General features: G+C 47.4%; 1 protein-coding gene across 9 annotated transcripts in view; it reads right to left on the bottom strand.

The window, feature by feature from the left end:
• DEPDC5 (DEP domain containing 5, GATOR1 subcomplex subunit) overlaps positions 1-15,744 on the bottom strand; it is a 401,482-nt gene that overhangs the window by 63,198 nt on the left and 322,540 nt on the right. For all 9 annotated transcript variants that reach the window (XM_069215090.1, XM_069215095.1, XM_069215097.1 and 6 more), the window contains one exon: positions 3,559-3,730. In XM_069215090.1, the coding sequence (XP_069071191.1) occupies positions 3,559-3,730 (172 nt within the window). The remainder of the gene's footprint in view (positions 1-3,558; positions 3,731-15,744) is intronic.

Genomic DNA, 15,744 nt, shown 5'->3' with positions numbered 1-15,744 from the left:
TCCAATTGATTTGGTGCTACTTAAATGCTTTACACGTGTTCCTTTGCTCAGAGCCACAGCTACCCAAGGTTGAACTAAGGGTCTGACAAACAAAACCTAGTGGGATTTAGGATATAGGTGGATGGGCCATCAGTCACCATTGTGACAGAGTAACCCATCCGGCATAATCTAAATCAGGTCCTAAGTTACTTATCTTCGGTAATGACCTTTTGAAATCTAAATCAGACCCTTAGTCTTCTGATGGATATTTCCAAATGCAGATTCTCCGCCTTGTGATTAGATATCAAAGCAGTTCCTCTAAAGGTGGTGCATCTGTGGAATGGCTCAGACCAATTTGCAAGCCATGGCTATTGAGACACTAGTACATTGTGAACGTGTGATTTGACACCCATGTTGCAGCCTGAGAGATGTGTACGATAGGCACTCTACGTGCTAGTGCAGTGGTACCAGCCTTGTTTCTGGTGGAATGAGCACAGAGTCCTTCCAGAGGCTTTTTCCTGGCCAGCCCATAGCAGGACTCAATCCACCTAAAGATGGGCCATTTTTTGCACTGCTTTTTCCTTCTTTGTCCCAGAGAACCCCAAAAAAGCTGATCATCCACCTGATGGTCCTTGGTGCGATCAATGTAGACGCTCAGAGACTTTTATGGGTCTCAGGATAGAGTCTTTCTTCTCCCTTGAAAGCATGAGGAGGGGCAAATAACGGCAGCATGGTGATACACTGCCAAATGTGGAAAGGCGTGACTTTGAGAAGGTATGTGGCCTTTGTTCTTGGACCTAGCTTGTCTGGAAAGAAGATAGTACACTGTTGCTGAACAGGGAATGCTTGCAGTTCACTCATGCAACCAGTTGATGTTATCGCAATGAGGAACATTGTCTTAAGGGTTAGTAACCTCAGGGAACAGCTCAAATGGCTGCATATAAGAAATGTGAAAAACAATTTCAGATTGCAAAAGGGCATCACAAAAGGGTTTGGCACAAACAACTGGGCTAGCCCTTTCAAAAATGCATCACAACAGGTGACAAACAGATTTGACTGATTAGGTAGTTGTAGAAAAGCTTATAAGGCCAACACATAACTGTTAATGGTAGCCAAAGCAATCCCTGTTGGGCTAAAGATAGGGAGAACAGGAGACCACCAGATACCTGGGTTTGCAATAGTTAAATATGTCAAGAAGATCACCAAACAACAAACTTCTCCCAACCTTCCACATAAAGAACAAGTTACTTACCTAGACTCTTTCTAGTAGCAGATTCATTACCTTAGAATATTTCCCAGGTATCAGACTAGATCTGGAATTTTTTTAGCAATCCTCTAGTGCCAATAGGTAGCATTGGTTGGCTCTGCATAGTAGCGTTTGTGCTGGAAGTTACATTCTCTGTGCCTATATCATCCTGAACTATCCAGAGCACCCATCTGACCAATATAATGCTGTGCCACCCATTGAGGCAATAACTTATCCTTACTCCAACTAGGTGAAAATGTGCTGGTGAGAGCAAACTTATGGGGTTGTGAATCTCCCTGAGGTTGGGAGGGAGGATATAGGAGGTGGTGGGGGAGAGGGGGGGGGGGGGTTGGCAGGGAATTTAGGTAGTGTGGTGACCCTAAGGACCTGAACGCTGACAGCCAGATCCAAGAACTTTATCTCGAAAGCTTTGGGAAGCCTGTTGTTGTAGGGGCAGGTTTTGGCATTGCCTCTATTAGATGCTCCTTACAAAGCCTTAAAGGAGCAGTATTGTTGGGGAAATTGCTGCACAGGTGTGAGAGAGACTGAGGGAGTATGCTGCAGTCTAACTCTGTCTGAAGCGCTACGGGGCAATCAGCATTGTCTCCCAAAAGACGGGTGTGATCGAATGACCTGGAATGTCCATGAGTGATGCTTGGAGATCGCTGGGGAAGCAAATAGATCTGATCCAATTGTGGCACTGGAGAACCCCTCTGGTACCTTCTGCCCTAACCAAACAGTCTGTAGTATCCAGGACCAACATAATGCACTGTGTCTTGGCCATCTTGTATGATCTGTTGCAGATTGGGTGGAAGCTCATCAGGGACTGCTGGCAAGAGGTTGCTGACTATTTCCAACAATGAGGGCAAATAACACCCCAAGAGGCAACTTGATCTGATGGCGAGACTGGCGGAGAAAAGCATCATTTCCTCAAAGGCCTTCATGGGTTTGGGCTTTCTGTCTGGATTTGGTTGATGCTTGTATCTCAAGACTTTGAGGTGTGGGATGCTGGAGGAGAAAAGCTACGTCCCCTGGAGCTGGTCTATGTCTCCTGGCAATCTGCCTATTGCAGGTTGTCTGTAAGGAAATTTGTTTTGACCTCCACTTAGGGCAGCTGGAAGTCGTGGACTTTTGCCGCCCTTGTGATCACCACTGCGAAGGAGGTGAAACCTGCAAGTGGAGATGTGAGGCCAATGTCAGGGGATGTGTTGAGAGGCACTGAAGGGGAAGCGGCCAACTGCGCTGTAGGGGCTTGTGTTATATGCTGATTGGCTCATTATTGTGTCACAAAAATATAAACAAAGTCTTCAACATCTTCCCAAGCTGGGGTTCATGATAGATATGAAAAAATCTTCACCTCATCGTTCTCAGGAGATGACACTTCTTTGGGCAGAATTATATATTAAAAAAGCAATGGCATTTTCTACTCAAAAGAGAATTCTGGTATTTCAAGACCAAATTTACCTTTACCACATTACAGAATGGGCCCGATTAAACCATTAGAGGGAACATGGCTACATTTACGACTGATACCAATTCACAGAAGGAATCCTAGCAGGCATAAATGGCTTTACTGCTGTGTATTTGTCAGCCATGAGTGCCGACAAATCTGTAGTAGTAACTGCCAAACAAGGGGCTGGAAGTGGGTGGAACAAATTGTGGGAGGCCTTGTAAATTGGTGAACGCCCACAAACATAAGGCCATTCACAAATTGAACTCCGACCCTTTCTAACCCTGGGAATGGTAGGAGATTTACTGAAGCCCAGGGGTGGAGAAACACCCCTTCCAGAATGAGGGGGAGACAGATTACGCATAGATTTGCTGGGTTTACAGGGAAAGGCCTTTCTCTACAGGGACAAATGTTAGGAATGTGGAGAAAAACAAATTGGGCTTTTGCGCATTCAGATGCCCTTCCCATTGTGTGGGATTATACACGTTGTACATTTCTGCATCAGGGGAAAAGGGAGCCTTTAAAAAGGACCCATGACTGGTGGAACCGTAAGTCTGAAAACATATTCCTGGAGTGGGTTGTAAAAGTTTGATCAGGTAGATATGTAGAAATCCACCCATACTTTTTACACTTATTTTTGTGAAACATACCCTATCTCTGTTGTTAAATTCTGTTATCTGCTAAAATCAAGAGCACATAAATGGGTCACTGCTTTGCCGGAAAGACGAGAGGAACAGCTGCATGTGGTCCTCACTTGCTTCAGTTAAAAGAAAAGGATTGAGAACATGGATCAATTTGCATGCTAGAAGGACAGTAGTGAGACCAAAGTGATCATTTGCTCCCTGGGACAGCTGAAGAACTGGTCTCAAGGGTGGCTACATACCATCAAAAAGGTGTTCCGAGCCCTCTTTGAGCAGGCAGCTGACATTCAAAGGGATGAAGAGCTGGGCACGGAGTGGATCCCCATAGAGGTAACTAGGCAGTGCAAAAGGTCCTTCTAGGACTGGAACCAGTAAAAATCCACAGGATGTGGCCTTGCGATGCCATCCCTGGACCTAAAAGAGGGGATAAAGAGAAGGTGGGTCATTTACAGATGGTCATCAAGAAACTGGCATAGTCATGTAGCGGAAGGAAGAGATAAAGAGAAGACAGGTCATTTACACAGATGACTGAATTCGACTGGAGTTTAATTTATAAAGTTCTTAATATCCCTGATGAGGTACAGAAGCACATGAATGAATGGACAGGTAGCAGATTGCAGTGTCACCTATGTGGCAAGAATTCTATTGCTGTGTGAGATTGACCACTGCGGTGCTCTTTTTCCAACATCGGTTTGTGCAACTATGAGTGTGGTGGATCGGTGAAAAGTGAGGATTATAGTACATGCAGTTTTTATTAATGTATTGTTCTATCTGGCTGTTCGAATGTTGGTTGAGAGTTTGTCCTATGTGAAAAGTGTTTGGTATCAAGCACAATAAGCAGTGAATGCACTCTACCGGTTATTATGATTGAGTAGCTGCACCTATACCTGAAGTGGAATGAAGTATAGATAGGAACAGATGTGCAAGTACAGGTTCTACTTTTTGGGTGGGTTTGATTAGCATAGAAGCAACCCACAGGAATGCATTGGTTACAAGTAGCCAGGGTAAATGCTCCATGGAGTCCACACAGAGGGGAAATCCACAGTCATGAAATGGGAACAAGCAGCCCCGGTATCATAAAATGGGAATAAGCAACCCTGGTAATTTCAGCATCAAATCCAAACTAGGAAAGTCAGAGAAGCAACACACGGGTAAGCTCTGGTTAAAGACAGCCCCAGCCCAGAGGTAACAACAGGTGTGTTATCTCACAACTAATGAAATCTAGAAAGTCTGAAAAAAGAAAGAAATGCAGCCAATTACACATTGAGGAGGCCATGTCCTAATATCGAGGCCTGTGAGTCACTTACAGTGCTTCATCACCAACAAATAACCTAAGACATTTAAGTATTGCTCACTAGTATAAATTTCTTATGGAGCCCATTCAAGAGATCCTGGTGTGCAATGGAAACATCTGGAAAGTTATAACCCTAAGTAGCGAAAGGTGCTACGATTCCCTACCAATGGCACATTCTGCACCACACAAGTACTAAGTAACAAGGACAATAAAAATAACAATACATGCAGCCAAAATAAATGCTCTATGGTAGCCATCCAGAAGCAACAGATATTACTTATTCCACAGGCAAGCACTGGTTATAGGAAGCCACTGTAAATACTCAATAGGGTCGACCCAAGCATCAAGGAGAAGCAGCCCACAGGAATGCAAGTCATACAAGCAGGATATACAAGCAGCCAAGACAAGCAGTCTACATTCTCTATCTGGAAGCAACGTGGTGGAACTCACTTAGCCATTATCTGGCCACAGGTAACATGGCGTTAGTAGTAGAGCCATGTTGTGAAAGGATTATAATTAGCAGGTTAAATGACCACCAATGGTTAAGTTCAACAGAAGGGGTAAAGAAGAGATACTTCATTTACACAGAGGTATACAAAGATACTGCTGCCACCCTCAAACTCCAATCTATCAACAGATACTACTTTGTCATCCCAAGAAGGGCCTAAATCTGCAGCATCATCCCTTGGACTGCCACAGCACACCACTTTCTCTGCATGAACCCCAAAGTTGGGTGTCTCCACTTGTGAAACACCAAAAATCTCCTGTCGCCTCCCAGGGAACATCAAAGCCTACTATCTTCTCCTGCAGAAACACAACAGGATCCCATTTTGTCTTAACACAGTTGTGACAGAGTAACCCATCCCCCAATATCTGTTTTGCTTTCACTAATGACCGAGCTGACAAAAATCTCTGAAATGCACTTCTTAGTTCAAAAAAGACATTTATTATTACTTCACCACGAGGTTCCTAAAAAATGAAGGAGATAAGTAGGTCGTAGGCACATGTTTAAAAATAGTCACAGCAATGAAAGGAAAATATATCAAAGTGATTCTCAATTGCAATGTACACAGCAAATATTTGTGATTATATTATAGCATAATTGCAAAGCAAAGAATGAAGTAAAAATTCATCACCATAGGGCCTGCCAAGCTCTTCATCTTTCTCATGCCAGCAAGGTGATGACCCCATTCAACAGCGAGAAAGAGATATCCACCCATACAGGACAAGTGTCAGGCCTTTGACGTCCAATCCTGACCGAGGTCTTGGAAATTCCCCCGCTACTGAGCAGGACCACCTCTTTTATATCTTAAACAACCCCGAAAGAACCTTCTAGAAGGCCCTCGCTCTCGGATGGAAATATTCAAACAAGCCGGCTACTTTAGGTCAGAGTTGGAAGAAAAACGTTGAAAACTGGCCAGCCTTTCAAGGCTCTCCTTCCAAGGCCGACCTGTTCACTGCACTGAAGAAAACAAAAAATATGTGCTTTCTTATCATGCTATTGTGTTCGGTAAGAGAAAATACAAAAAACACAAGCTCAGTTTACCATGTGGAAAAACACAGCTCAACTGCAATGTCTCATCTGCAATGTCTAACGCCACGATAAAGCCAATAGGCAGCTAAACTGAATACAAAATGTAATCTGCAACTGGTGAACACAGAACAACTAATATGCAAAGTGGTGCAACACAAAGTCAGTGGTCAAACACATCTATTTTTACTACAATATCTAAATAAGGCCCCTTTGTTAGAAAGGGGCTGCTGACTGGATTTCCTGAGCACTGCTATTTCATGGACAGTAGGAGTAAAAAGTGGGACTGCAGATTCAAATTGAGGGTTTCTAGGCCATGCTTGCCCTTTTGTATGTCACTGATTACTGCTTTAGAAAGGATGATGGCAGCCAGGTGAGAGTTCTCACATTTCATTGTGCCCATGCGTTGGCTATTCTTGCTATGAGACAGCCCCAGTGCTGCTTGCTGTGAGAAGAATAAGTTGCCTGCCTTCAGGAATAATCTTTATGGTGGATACTCAGTCTAATCCCAGATTTCTCACCTTGTGAATAATCCCCAGGCGTCAGATTGGATCCAGAATCTTTCAGAGCAGTTCTCCTGCTCGCTGCTAGGTGGCGTCAGGCAGCTCTGTGCCAACATTGCTCCGCTCCAGGTGTATCAAGTGCAACCACATATGAACACCACCCATGCACACTGCAATCTGTTGCTTTATAGGCTGTCTATGCCCCCAGACGCAGAGTCCTTTGACCAAATGGTATGATGAACACACAGATTTTTTGATTGGGACCTTTTTAGATGGAAACTGGTCCATTTAGAAGAACAGGGAGGTGGGAGCGTGGGTGAGGAATATGCAGTTAGAGCATCAACCACAAAGATTTTTACAGAGAATAACTAACTTATTCTTCAGATGGACACTTCTAACCACAGATTCCTCACCTTATGAAAAGATACCAAAGGAGTACATTCCAAGGTGACGGGCCTGCGAACAGGCTCAGACTAAAAAGTCCTGAAGGACTGCACAACAAACATGCCCCTCTTGGCAAACCCGACTGTCGAGGTAGTAGTGCCTTGCAAATGTGTGTAAAAAAGCCCACGTGGTTACCTGACAGATGTCCAGGGAAGGCACTCAGCCTGCTAAAGCAGCTTTTGCTCTGTAGGAATGAGCCTGTAAGCCTTCTAGGAGCTGCTTTTACTGCAGTGCATAGCTGATCTTTATGTAGAGAACAATCAATCAGGAGGTGGTCTGTTTTTTGCACAGCTTTACCCTTCTTTACTCCAGAAAGCCCTACAACCAGCTGATCGTCCATTTGGTGTTTCTTGGTACGATCAATATAAAAACTCAAGGCTCTTTTAGGATCCAAATAATGGAGCTCCCTCCCTGCTTCAAGCAATGAGGTGGAGCAAGGAATACCAGAAGAGTGATGGCCTGGCTGACATGAAATGGAGTAACCACTTTCGGAAAAAAGGAAGCTTGGATCCTCAAAACCAACTTATCTGGGAAAAAGTTGTGTAAGGTGTATTTATACAGAGAGCCCAAAGTTCTCTCACACGTTTAGTTGACGTTATGGTGGGGACATACTGAATTTAAAGGTCAGAAACGGCTCAAATGGGATGCACATCAAGAATTTAAGGACTAAATTCAAATCCAACTGGCATTCAAAAAGGGCTTTGGTGGAAACAAATGTTAAAAAAACGCATCACAGGGGGTGTGGCCTGACAAGATGCCAACGAGGACGTGATCCCTGAGCTCTCTTCCCAAATACAGAGGTTTTCCTCCATAAATCCTGACTCATCCTGCCACCCAGCCAATTCTACTGAAGGCACAAGGTGTGTAGCGGCTGTGGAGCCTGGTGCCCCCAGAAAATAGCTCCCTTGGGCTGCGGAACGCGGAGGGAGGCCTGCAACAGCCAGTGTGGGCCACAAACAAAGCGCCTGAAAGCTTGGAGGTGAGGGAGGGCGACCGGGGGACCGCCTCCTGGCTGGGGCACCGGTGATCCTGTAAGTCGGGCTGGATTGAGGCTGGCTGTTGCGAGCGTTGGGGGTCGTAGTGGGCCCCCTTATATATCCTTGAGCAGCAGGGCTCTCAGCCTTTAGGCTGACCTTCGCGGGGCGGTTTCCCCGGCAGCGAGAGACCTTCAGCGACGTGAGGAGGAGGCTTGCCTTTGACCGTTATGGGCTGAGATAACAGGGCAGTTCTGGCGGCTGGCCTGTGGCAGTCCATCTCGATTTGGAGCCTTGATGAGGTAGTCGTGGAGCAGCGGGCGGCTTTCCCCCTCGGCTGCGGGCGGCTCCTGTGTGGAGCTGTATGGAGGCCAGCGGAGCGGAATGGTCCTCCCTCGCCGCGTAGAGACAGAGCGCTGGACCGCAGGGGAGAGCCCATTATGAGGTGAGCTCTGGCGACACGGGACCAGGGAGGAGGTGCGAGGAGGATGTCGCGGGACACCTGCAGACCGGAGCAGTGAAGTCTGACATGAATTTCCGCATGGGACATAAACGGGCCCCGCAGGGGCGCTTCACCATTGGCAGGGCGGGCCTGGAGGGAGCGGAGTGTGTTTTGGACAGCGAGTGGCCCCTGGACTGGCTGCTGGTGGCCGTTGGAACCTGGAGCAGCGGGGCACCCTTTCCCTCATGGACTGGTGGCATAGGGGAGTGCCAGTTGACCAGCCGGTGCCCTGGGGCGCCCGGCGAATGGTGGGCTTTGCTGGGGCCCTGGCGGAGAGCCGGTGACTGGTTCCCTTGCCCTCCCCACGGGGAGATGTGACACCTTAGGGGCGCCGGCCGGTGGTACCATCTGAGTGGCTGCTGGGCTCCAACAGACAACATTTCCTGTGGAAAGAGGAGCTTGATTGCTCGTGATGACATCCTCTTGTCCGCTGGCGGGAACACCCTGGAACTACACGGGTACGGACCGAGTGCGCAGATGGGGAAAGACAGAGCGGCGAAGGCACTCTATCACACAATATACTACACCACGACAACCTATGCAGCTGCACACGCGGCAGGCAGGGGAAGGCGATGGGGACACCCCCGGAGGGGGACACGGGGGAGCCCACAAGAGCAGATTTGATGAAGGCTATTCAGGGACTCTGCTCCGCATTGGAACACCGGATAGAGACTGTGTCCATTAACCGTAACTTATTGAGACCTCTGCAAAGTCTGAGAAAGTTAACACAACGGAAACCAACATAGGGACACTGAAGAGGCAGATGACCACTGTAAGTGCCGAAGTGACCGAGCTTGGCAAGATGGCAGAAGATGTGAAGGGACGCTCCCGCCGCAGCAACATTCGGGTGCTGGAGTTCCCGGAGAAATCAAATGGGACCTCGTTGGAGCGATTCCTGGAGGATTGGATCAGGTCGTCACTGCAGCCCCGTGGTCTGTCTGAGGTTTTTGTCATTGAAAGGGCACATAGGGCCCAGGTCCCGCCGCCCAGTCCGAGAGCCATTATTACTAAAGTCCTGAATTACAGAGACTGTATACTGAAAGCCGCCCGCGAGCAGTAGGTCCCCCAATATGGAAACTGCTGTATTGCCATATTTCCCGACTATACCAAACAGGTGCAGGAACAGCGCAAATCCTTCTTGACAGCAAAACAGAAACTAAAGGCCATGGGACTGACATATATGTTGTTGTATCCTGCTAAATTGAAAATCCTCCACAATGGCAAAGCACACATTTTTGAAAAGCCACACAAGGTGTGGGACTGGCTTGAAATTGGGGAGCCTGAGGCCACAGGCCGGTGCCGAGAGATCAGGAAAGGGAAAAGGACACAGGACGAGAGACCACGTAGAGCTCCTACCAATTTCGGCGGTGAGGCCTGGGAGCGGGACTCATCGACCACTCACAGAATCCGCAAAGGGGAGGATGGCGCTATGCACATGTCGCAGTAGAACTCCCAGGGGAAGGAAAGCTGGGCACCGGAGAGGGGACCTTCGGGGGTGGGGGGTGGGTTTGATCTCGCACAGCCGGGACTCCAGTCCGGGGACAGCGTCGGATGTGGCCCCTTACGGGGGGCATTGCTGGAGGGCTGAGGACCATGGCACCGGAGTGGAGATGTGGCGGTTGTCTGTTCAGAACACTGGGGGTCCAAGCACTCGGCAAGGAACATGTGCTCGCCAAGCACCACAATGGGCTGAATCCTCCTAGATATGCTATGCCACATACCGCCACAGGGTACAGCGGAGACAACAAGCTGACTTTAATGCATGCTTCAGGTTGTTATAGTAAGCAGATAGCAGGGTGCCTTGATGCTGTATAAATTTGGTATTGGGGGAGTAGACAGTTAAGTGCACAGGTCCAGGTTGGACTAGTAAGGGGAGTGTCAGTGTCTAGAGACAATAGTGGGTGGGCTCCGATAGACTTACGTTCATGCTATGGTTGTCCGTGGAATGGGGGAGGTTTTTGGGGAAGTTCTTGATTCAGTTGTTTATGTTATACATGTTGGTTCGTGTTGCACACTGTAGCTGGGAGGGTCCGAAGGCACCCCCACAGCGGAGACATTTGGAATATCAAACACAATGGTAGCCCGAACCACCTATACACTTCTCACTTGGAATATGAGAGGGCTTGGTACTGCTACAAAAAGATACAGGGTGATGTCATTGCCCGGGGTCAGTATAGCTTGCCTGCAGGAAACTCATCTAACGGACGCCGAAGCGCAAAAGCTGGCCAAAAAATGGAGGGGCCAAAATGATCATGCTACTTTCTCATCCTTTGCGCGGGGAGTGCATACCTGGATAGACCCTTTTAGCTTGTACTCAGTGGAGGAAGATATAAAAGGCAGGTACATCCTGCTTAGGGGGGCCTTGGATGGTCAGCAATTAGAGATACTAAATTCCTATGCCCCAAATACAGATGACCCTGCCTTAGCTAGTGAACTGTCCATGCACATGGAGTCTGACATTTTCTGGATGGGGGACTTCAATTGTATTATAGACGGGGACAGGGATAGACATACCCCCAGATAGGGCACCAAGTCTAGAATGACTGCAGACTTAAAAACAATAATGTCACACCTTGGGTTTACAGACATTTGGAGGGATACGCACCCAGACTGCAGGGAAGACATGTGCTATTCGAATACACATAACACCAAAGGTAAGTAACTTGTTTTTCTGAAGCACACTTCTAACTGCAGATTCCTCATTTAGTGAATAGACACCAGAGCAGTACCTCTCAAGGTGATGGGTCAGTGGATGGCTCAGACTAAAAGGTTCTGCAGCACCAAACAAGAAAAATTTCCCCCCCTGACAGATCTGGCTATCAAGGCTGTAGTGCTTTGTGAATGTGGATACTGACGCCAATGTTGCAACCTGCAGACGTCCAAGATAGGAACTTCCTGTGACAACCCAGTAATAGCAACCTTGGCTCTGGTAGAATAAGCTATCAAGCCCGCTGGGTGCTGCTTCTTGGCCAATGTGTACGAGATTTTGATGTAGAAGACAATCCACAGTGAAATGGCTGTTTTCTGCACTGCCGTACCCTTCTTTGTTCTTGCTCGAATTTTTGTGAGGTTTGATCATCCACCCGATGGTCCTTGCTCTTTTGGGATCCAAAATGATAGTCCCTTTACCTCTTTCAAGGGATGAAGTGGAGCAAAGAATGCCTGAAAGGTGATGGTTTGTCTGACATGGAAAGGCATCACAACCTTGTGCAGAAATGTTGCTCTAGTCTGTAACACCAGAAAAAAGGTGGTATATGGTGCTGGAGAGACAACTCACTCATGTGACAAAGTGACGTTACTGCTATGAGAAAGACTATTTTAACTGTCAGAAAACAGAGAGAGCCGTTGTGCATTGGCTCAATTGGGTACACATTAATTGGGTACACATTGAGTGTTAGAACCAAATTAAAGTTTGGATGGAATCATGTGTAGTAACCCTTTCTGAAAATGCATCAGAAAGGGTGATTTAAACTAAGTTTGATCTTTTAAATGCAAAAAGGCCGACAAGGCTGAATAATGAACTTATCTGTGGCCACAACAAGACTATGCATGGCCAAAATAGCACAAACAGCAACATTTCCAACAACTTGGCTTGTTTCAGTTCTATCCACTGAGAGGTGTAGCAAATCACAACCTTCTCCCAATATCCAGCAAATATATCTTTGTGGATGGACGTTTGGCTGCCAAGATGACATCCACTACATTGGGAGGGAGGTCGAAAGTAGTCAATTGTTGCAGATCCATGCTTGAGATATAGCTTGTGCAGGCCAGACACTCATGGCCAGAAGTTCTGGGTATTACACTCTCCTAGCCCAATATGATGCCACTAATATGATTTGGGCCTGGTCGTTCCTGATCTTCTTTAGGCATAACTTTGGGCAGGAGAGGAAGAGACTGGAAGGCATATAGGAGCCTCAAGCTCCACTCTAGGCATGAACTGTCGCCGAGGGAGAGTCACCTTGGGAACTTCAACATTTAAGAGATGGGACACTACATTTTCTCTGTTGTGGCAAAAAATTTCAGCCAGGGTTCTCCCCGTTGCTGGAAGACACCCTGCACCACTTCTGAGTGTAACTGTTACATTACATTAGCAATCTGCTGTGCTAGGCTGGCCAAGTTTACCCTCGAGGTCAAAGATCCTGCCAGGTGAATGGTCACTAAGGAGATGCCCTGGCATCTCATCCACTTCTGAGGCGCAGGCCTCAGGACCCCACTCCGCCCTGTTTACTGCAGTACCACGTGGTAGTGGTGTTGTCTGTGAGAACCTGAACCAGTCTCCCCTTGATGAATGGAAGAAGCCTTTAGCACCATGCAACAGACTGATGTGGAGGTGGGTCTCTGATGGAGATCACAGTACTCTGACCTTCACTGTTCCCAGATGACCTTCCCAACACAGCAATGATGCATCCTTCATGACTGTCAGTTCTGGGTGGAATAGGAAGAGGGGTCTACCAAAGGTCCAACAAGTAGTTAGGCAGCCACCACTGCAGGTCTTTCACAGTCTCCTTCTAAACACGGCTAGAATCCGACATATTTCCTTGGTGTGGAGCCAAATCCCACTACAGAGTATGCATATGCCATATAGTGTGTTCCCCAAGCAAGATGCAGGACAGAAAACCAAGAATCATCAAACCTGCTCTCACACAGACCCAGGACAGAGGATAAAACATCAGGATCATAGCCCAAAATCTCTGAACTCATTGAGCCTGTGAAAAGGCTCAAAACAGCACCATATCCGCTAACGGGAGCTTCTGGGAAGGAATAAGGAGTGACTTTGGCATTTTATCAAGAACCTCAAAGACGTGAGGAGGTTCGCTGCTTTTTTTAGGGTGTTTACAACTGACTGTGCCAAGCCCACCTTCAGAAGCTAGTCGTCAACGTATGGGAAAGCTGGTATTCCCACCCTCTGAAGATGTGCTGTGACCACCACCATGACTTTTGTGAACACCCAAATGGTGCTGATGAGGCCAAAGGAGAGCACAGAAAACTGGAAGTAGATGTAGAAAGAAGGGTTCTGCAAGTCTAACATAGCCATCCAGTCGCTTGGATCCAGAGCACAAAGAATACGGGCCAGTGTGAGCATTCAGAACTTGTCCTTCTTGAGAAAGAACCTGAGATGAAGAAGTTCTAAAATAGGATGAAGGCCTCCATCCTTCTTTGACACCAGGAAATAAAAGGAGTAATATCTAGTCCCTATTTCCGATACCAGGATACTCCTTATGGCTTCTTTATCCCAAAGAGCCTGGACTTCGTTCTCTAGGATAGACAAGTTATCATCTGACAGCCGCTTTGGTGTAGGTGGTTTATGCGGTGGAGTGGAAAAGAATGGTAGTGCACATCCTTACTGAAAGTTTTGAAGCACCCATATGTCAGATGTGACACTCTGTCACCGTGGCAGTAATACCTTATATTGCCTCCAACAGGATGGTCGTATGCCACCGAGGGGAAGCTAAAGTGGTTTAATGGTGGTGGTGGGGGCGGGCAGAGCAGTACATTTCCCCTGAAGGCCTGGATGCTGCTGGCAAGATCCCCGATCTAGAAAGATCTGGGATTTCTTTTGTTTTGGAGGTGAACTTTGGTGCTATTGTTATCCAAGCTTCTCTTTAAGCCACAAAAGGGGCAAAACTTCTGAGTATAATGCGGCATGCATGTGAAAAGGCTAACTGAGGATGCTGTGGCTCTGCTTTCTTTAAAACACTTCAGGCAGAGTCCACCTTGCGTCCTAAGAGACAGGTGCCATCAAACTCCATGTCCAATCGTGACGCATGGGTATTACTTGAAAAACCTGTAGATCGCATTTACGCATGGCGCCAAAGCATCACACTGATACCGAATCTTCTGCCCAATCGGCTGTTTGGTGTCCAACCCAGAGAGGATGACTTGTTTTGCTGTGTCTTGGCCATCTTGTACAATCAGTGCTAGATTGGTGTGAAATTCTTCAGAGACTCTGGGCAAGATCTTTATCAACCATGTAATACAACGCATGCGATTAGCATCCCAGGATGTACTTCTTATTCACTAAGAAGAGGGCGAGGATGCCTGAAGAGAAAATTTGCTTCCTGGAATCCTGCATATGCTTGGATTCCCTGTCAGGAGGCATTAAAGGGAAGGAAACTGGGTTGGATCTGCTTGTTGACAGAGATACCTATGCCACTAGGCTTTCAGATGCAGGCTGTTGAAGGAGGAAAGGGGGCTGGTCTGTGTCATCTGGTGGGCGGGCAAGAGACTGACTTGGACCAATAGCCCATGAATGTGTCTGTAACAGCATTGTTAAGAGAGAGTGGGGTTCAGTGGAAGTCCATCCAGGTTGTAGGACTCTGGTGAAGATAATGCTCTTGAATTCAACAGATAGGAGCTGGAGGTCCAATCAGTCCTCAGCTCTCTTTATCATCAGGGCAAATGACACTGATTTCTCTGTGGAGGGGCCACTGGATGTGTTCAACCCAGTGTCCGGGGAGATGCCCAACCAACTGGCATCTTGAAGAGCCATAAAAAGATCCTCTTCATCATAGAAGTGGGATGCATCATTTTTGTCATCTCCTTCCACATGTTAGTCAGAGTCGGAGGCAAGGGAAACAGAATGGGGCTGAAATGGCTGCTTTTGAAGCTGAGTGGATGCGACTTCGTGCCAGATTCACTTAAGAGTCTGAAAGAACAATAGGCTTCTCCTCTGACGCCAGTGCCAGCGTCAACTTGAGGGGATCTGGTGCAAGTCTCAGTGCCAGGTATGAAGTAAGGGTGGGTATTGGCCCTGGAGTCAGGGCAGACCCCAAAGGGGAGTCCAAAAACACAGACTATGTCAAGAATAGATCTGCCAACGGTAATCCGACCGGAGGCCTCTTCAGATCCCTGGGGCCCGGAGGTGCACCAGAGAAAGCTGAAAGGGTGTCAAAGATGTGCAGCATGGCCTTCTTGAAGGCCTCAGCCTGTTACAGTGTTGCCAGTGGGCCAAGCAAATTAGGTTGTATCAAAAAAGGTTGTGGGATCAACTCTGTGGTAGGAAACCAGGACTGAGATAGAGAGCACCCTGATGTCCATGTGACTTTTCCTGACGAGAGTGGTGGGAAGATGGAGAGTCGCGCTTCAATTTCTTATGTTTTTCGCTTTGATTTTAACTTGCCTGACGACTACGAGTGAGAAAAGGACCTTCCCCAAGACCAGCCTTGATCGAGGGAGTGGG

Source organism: Pleurodeles waltl, chromosome 11, assembly GCF_031143425.1.
Source record: "Pleurodeles waltl isolate 20211129_DDA chromosome 11, aPleWal1.hap1.20221129, whole genome shotgun sequence".
NCBI lineage: Eukaryota > Metazoa > Chordata > Amphibia > Caudata > Salamandridae > Pleurodeles > Pleurodeles waltl.
The sequence above is the reverse complement of the archived record's forward strand: the minus strand, read 5'-3'. Positions and strand labels throughout refer to the sequence as shown.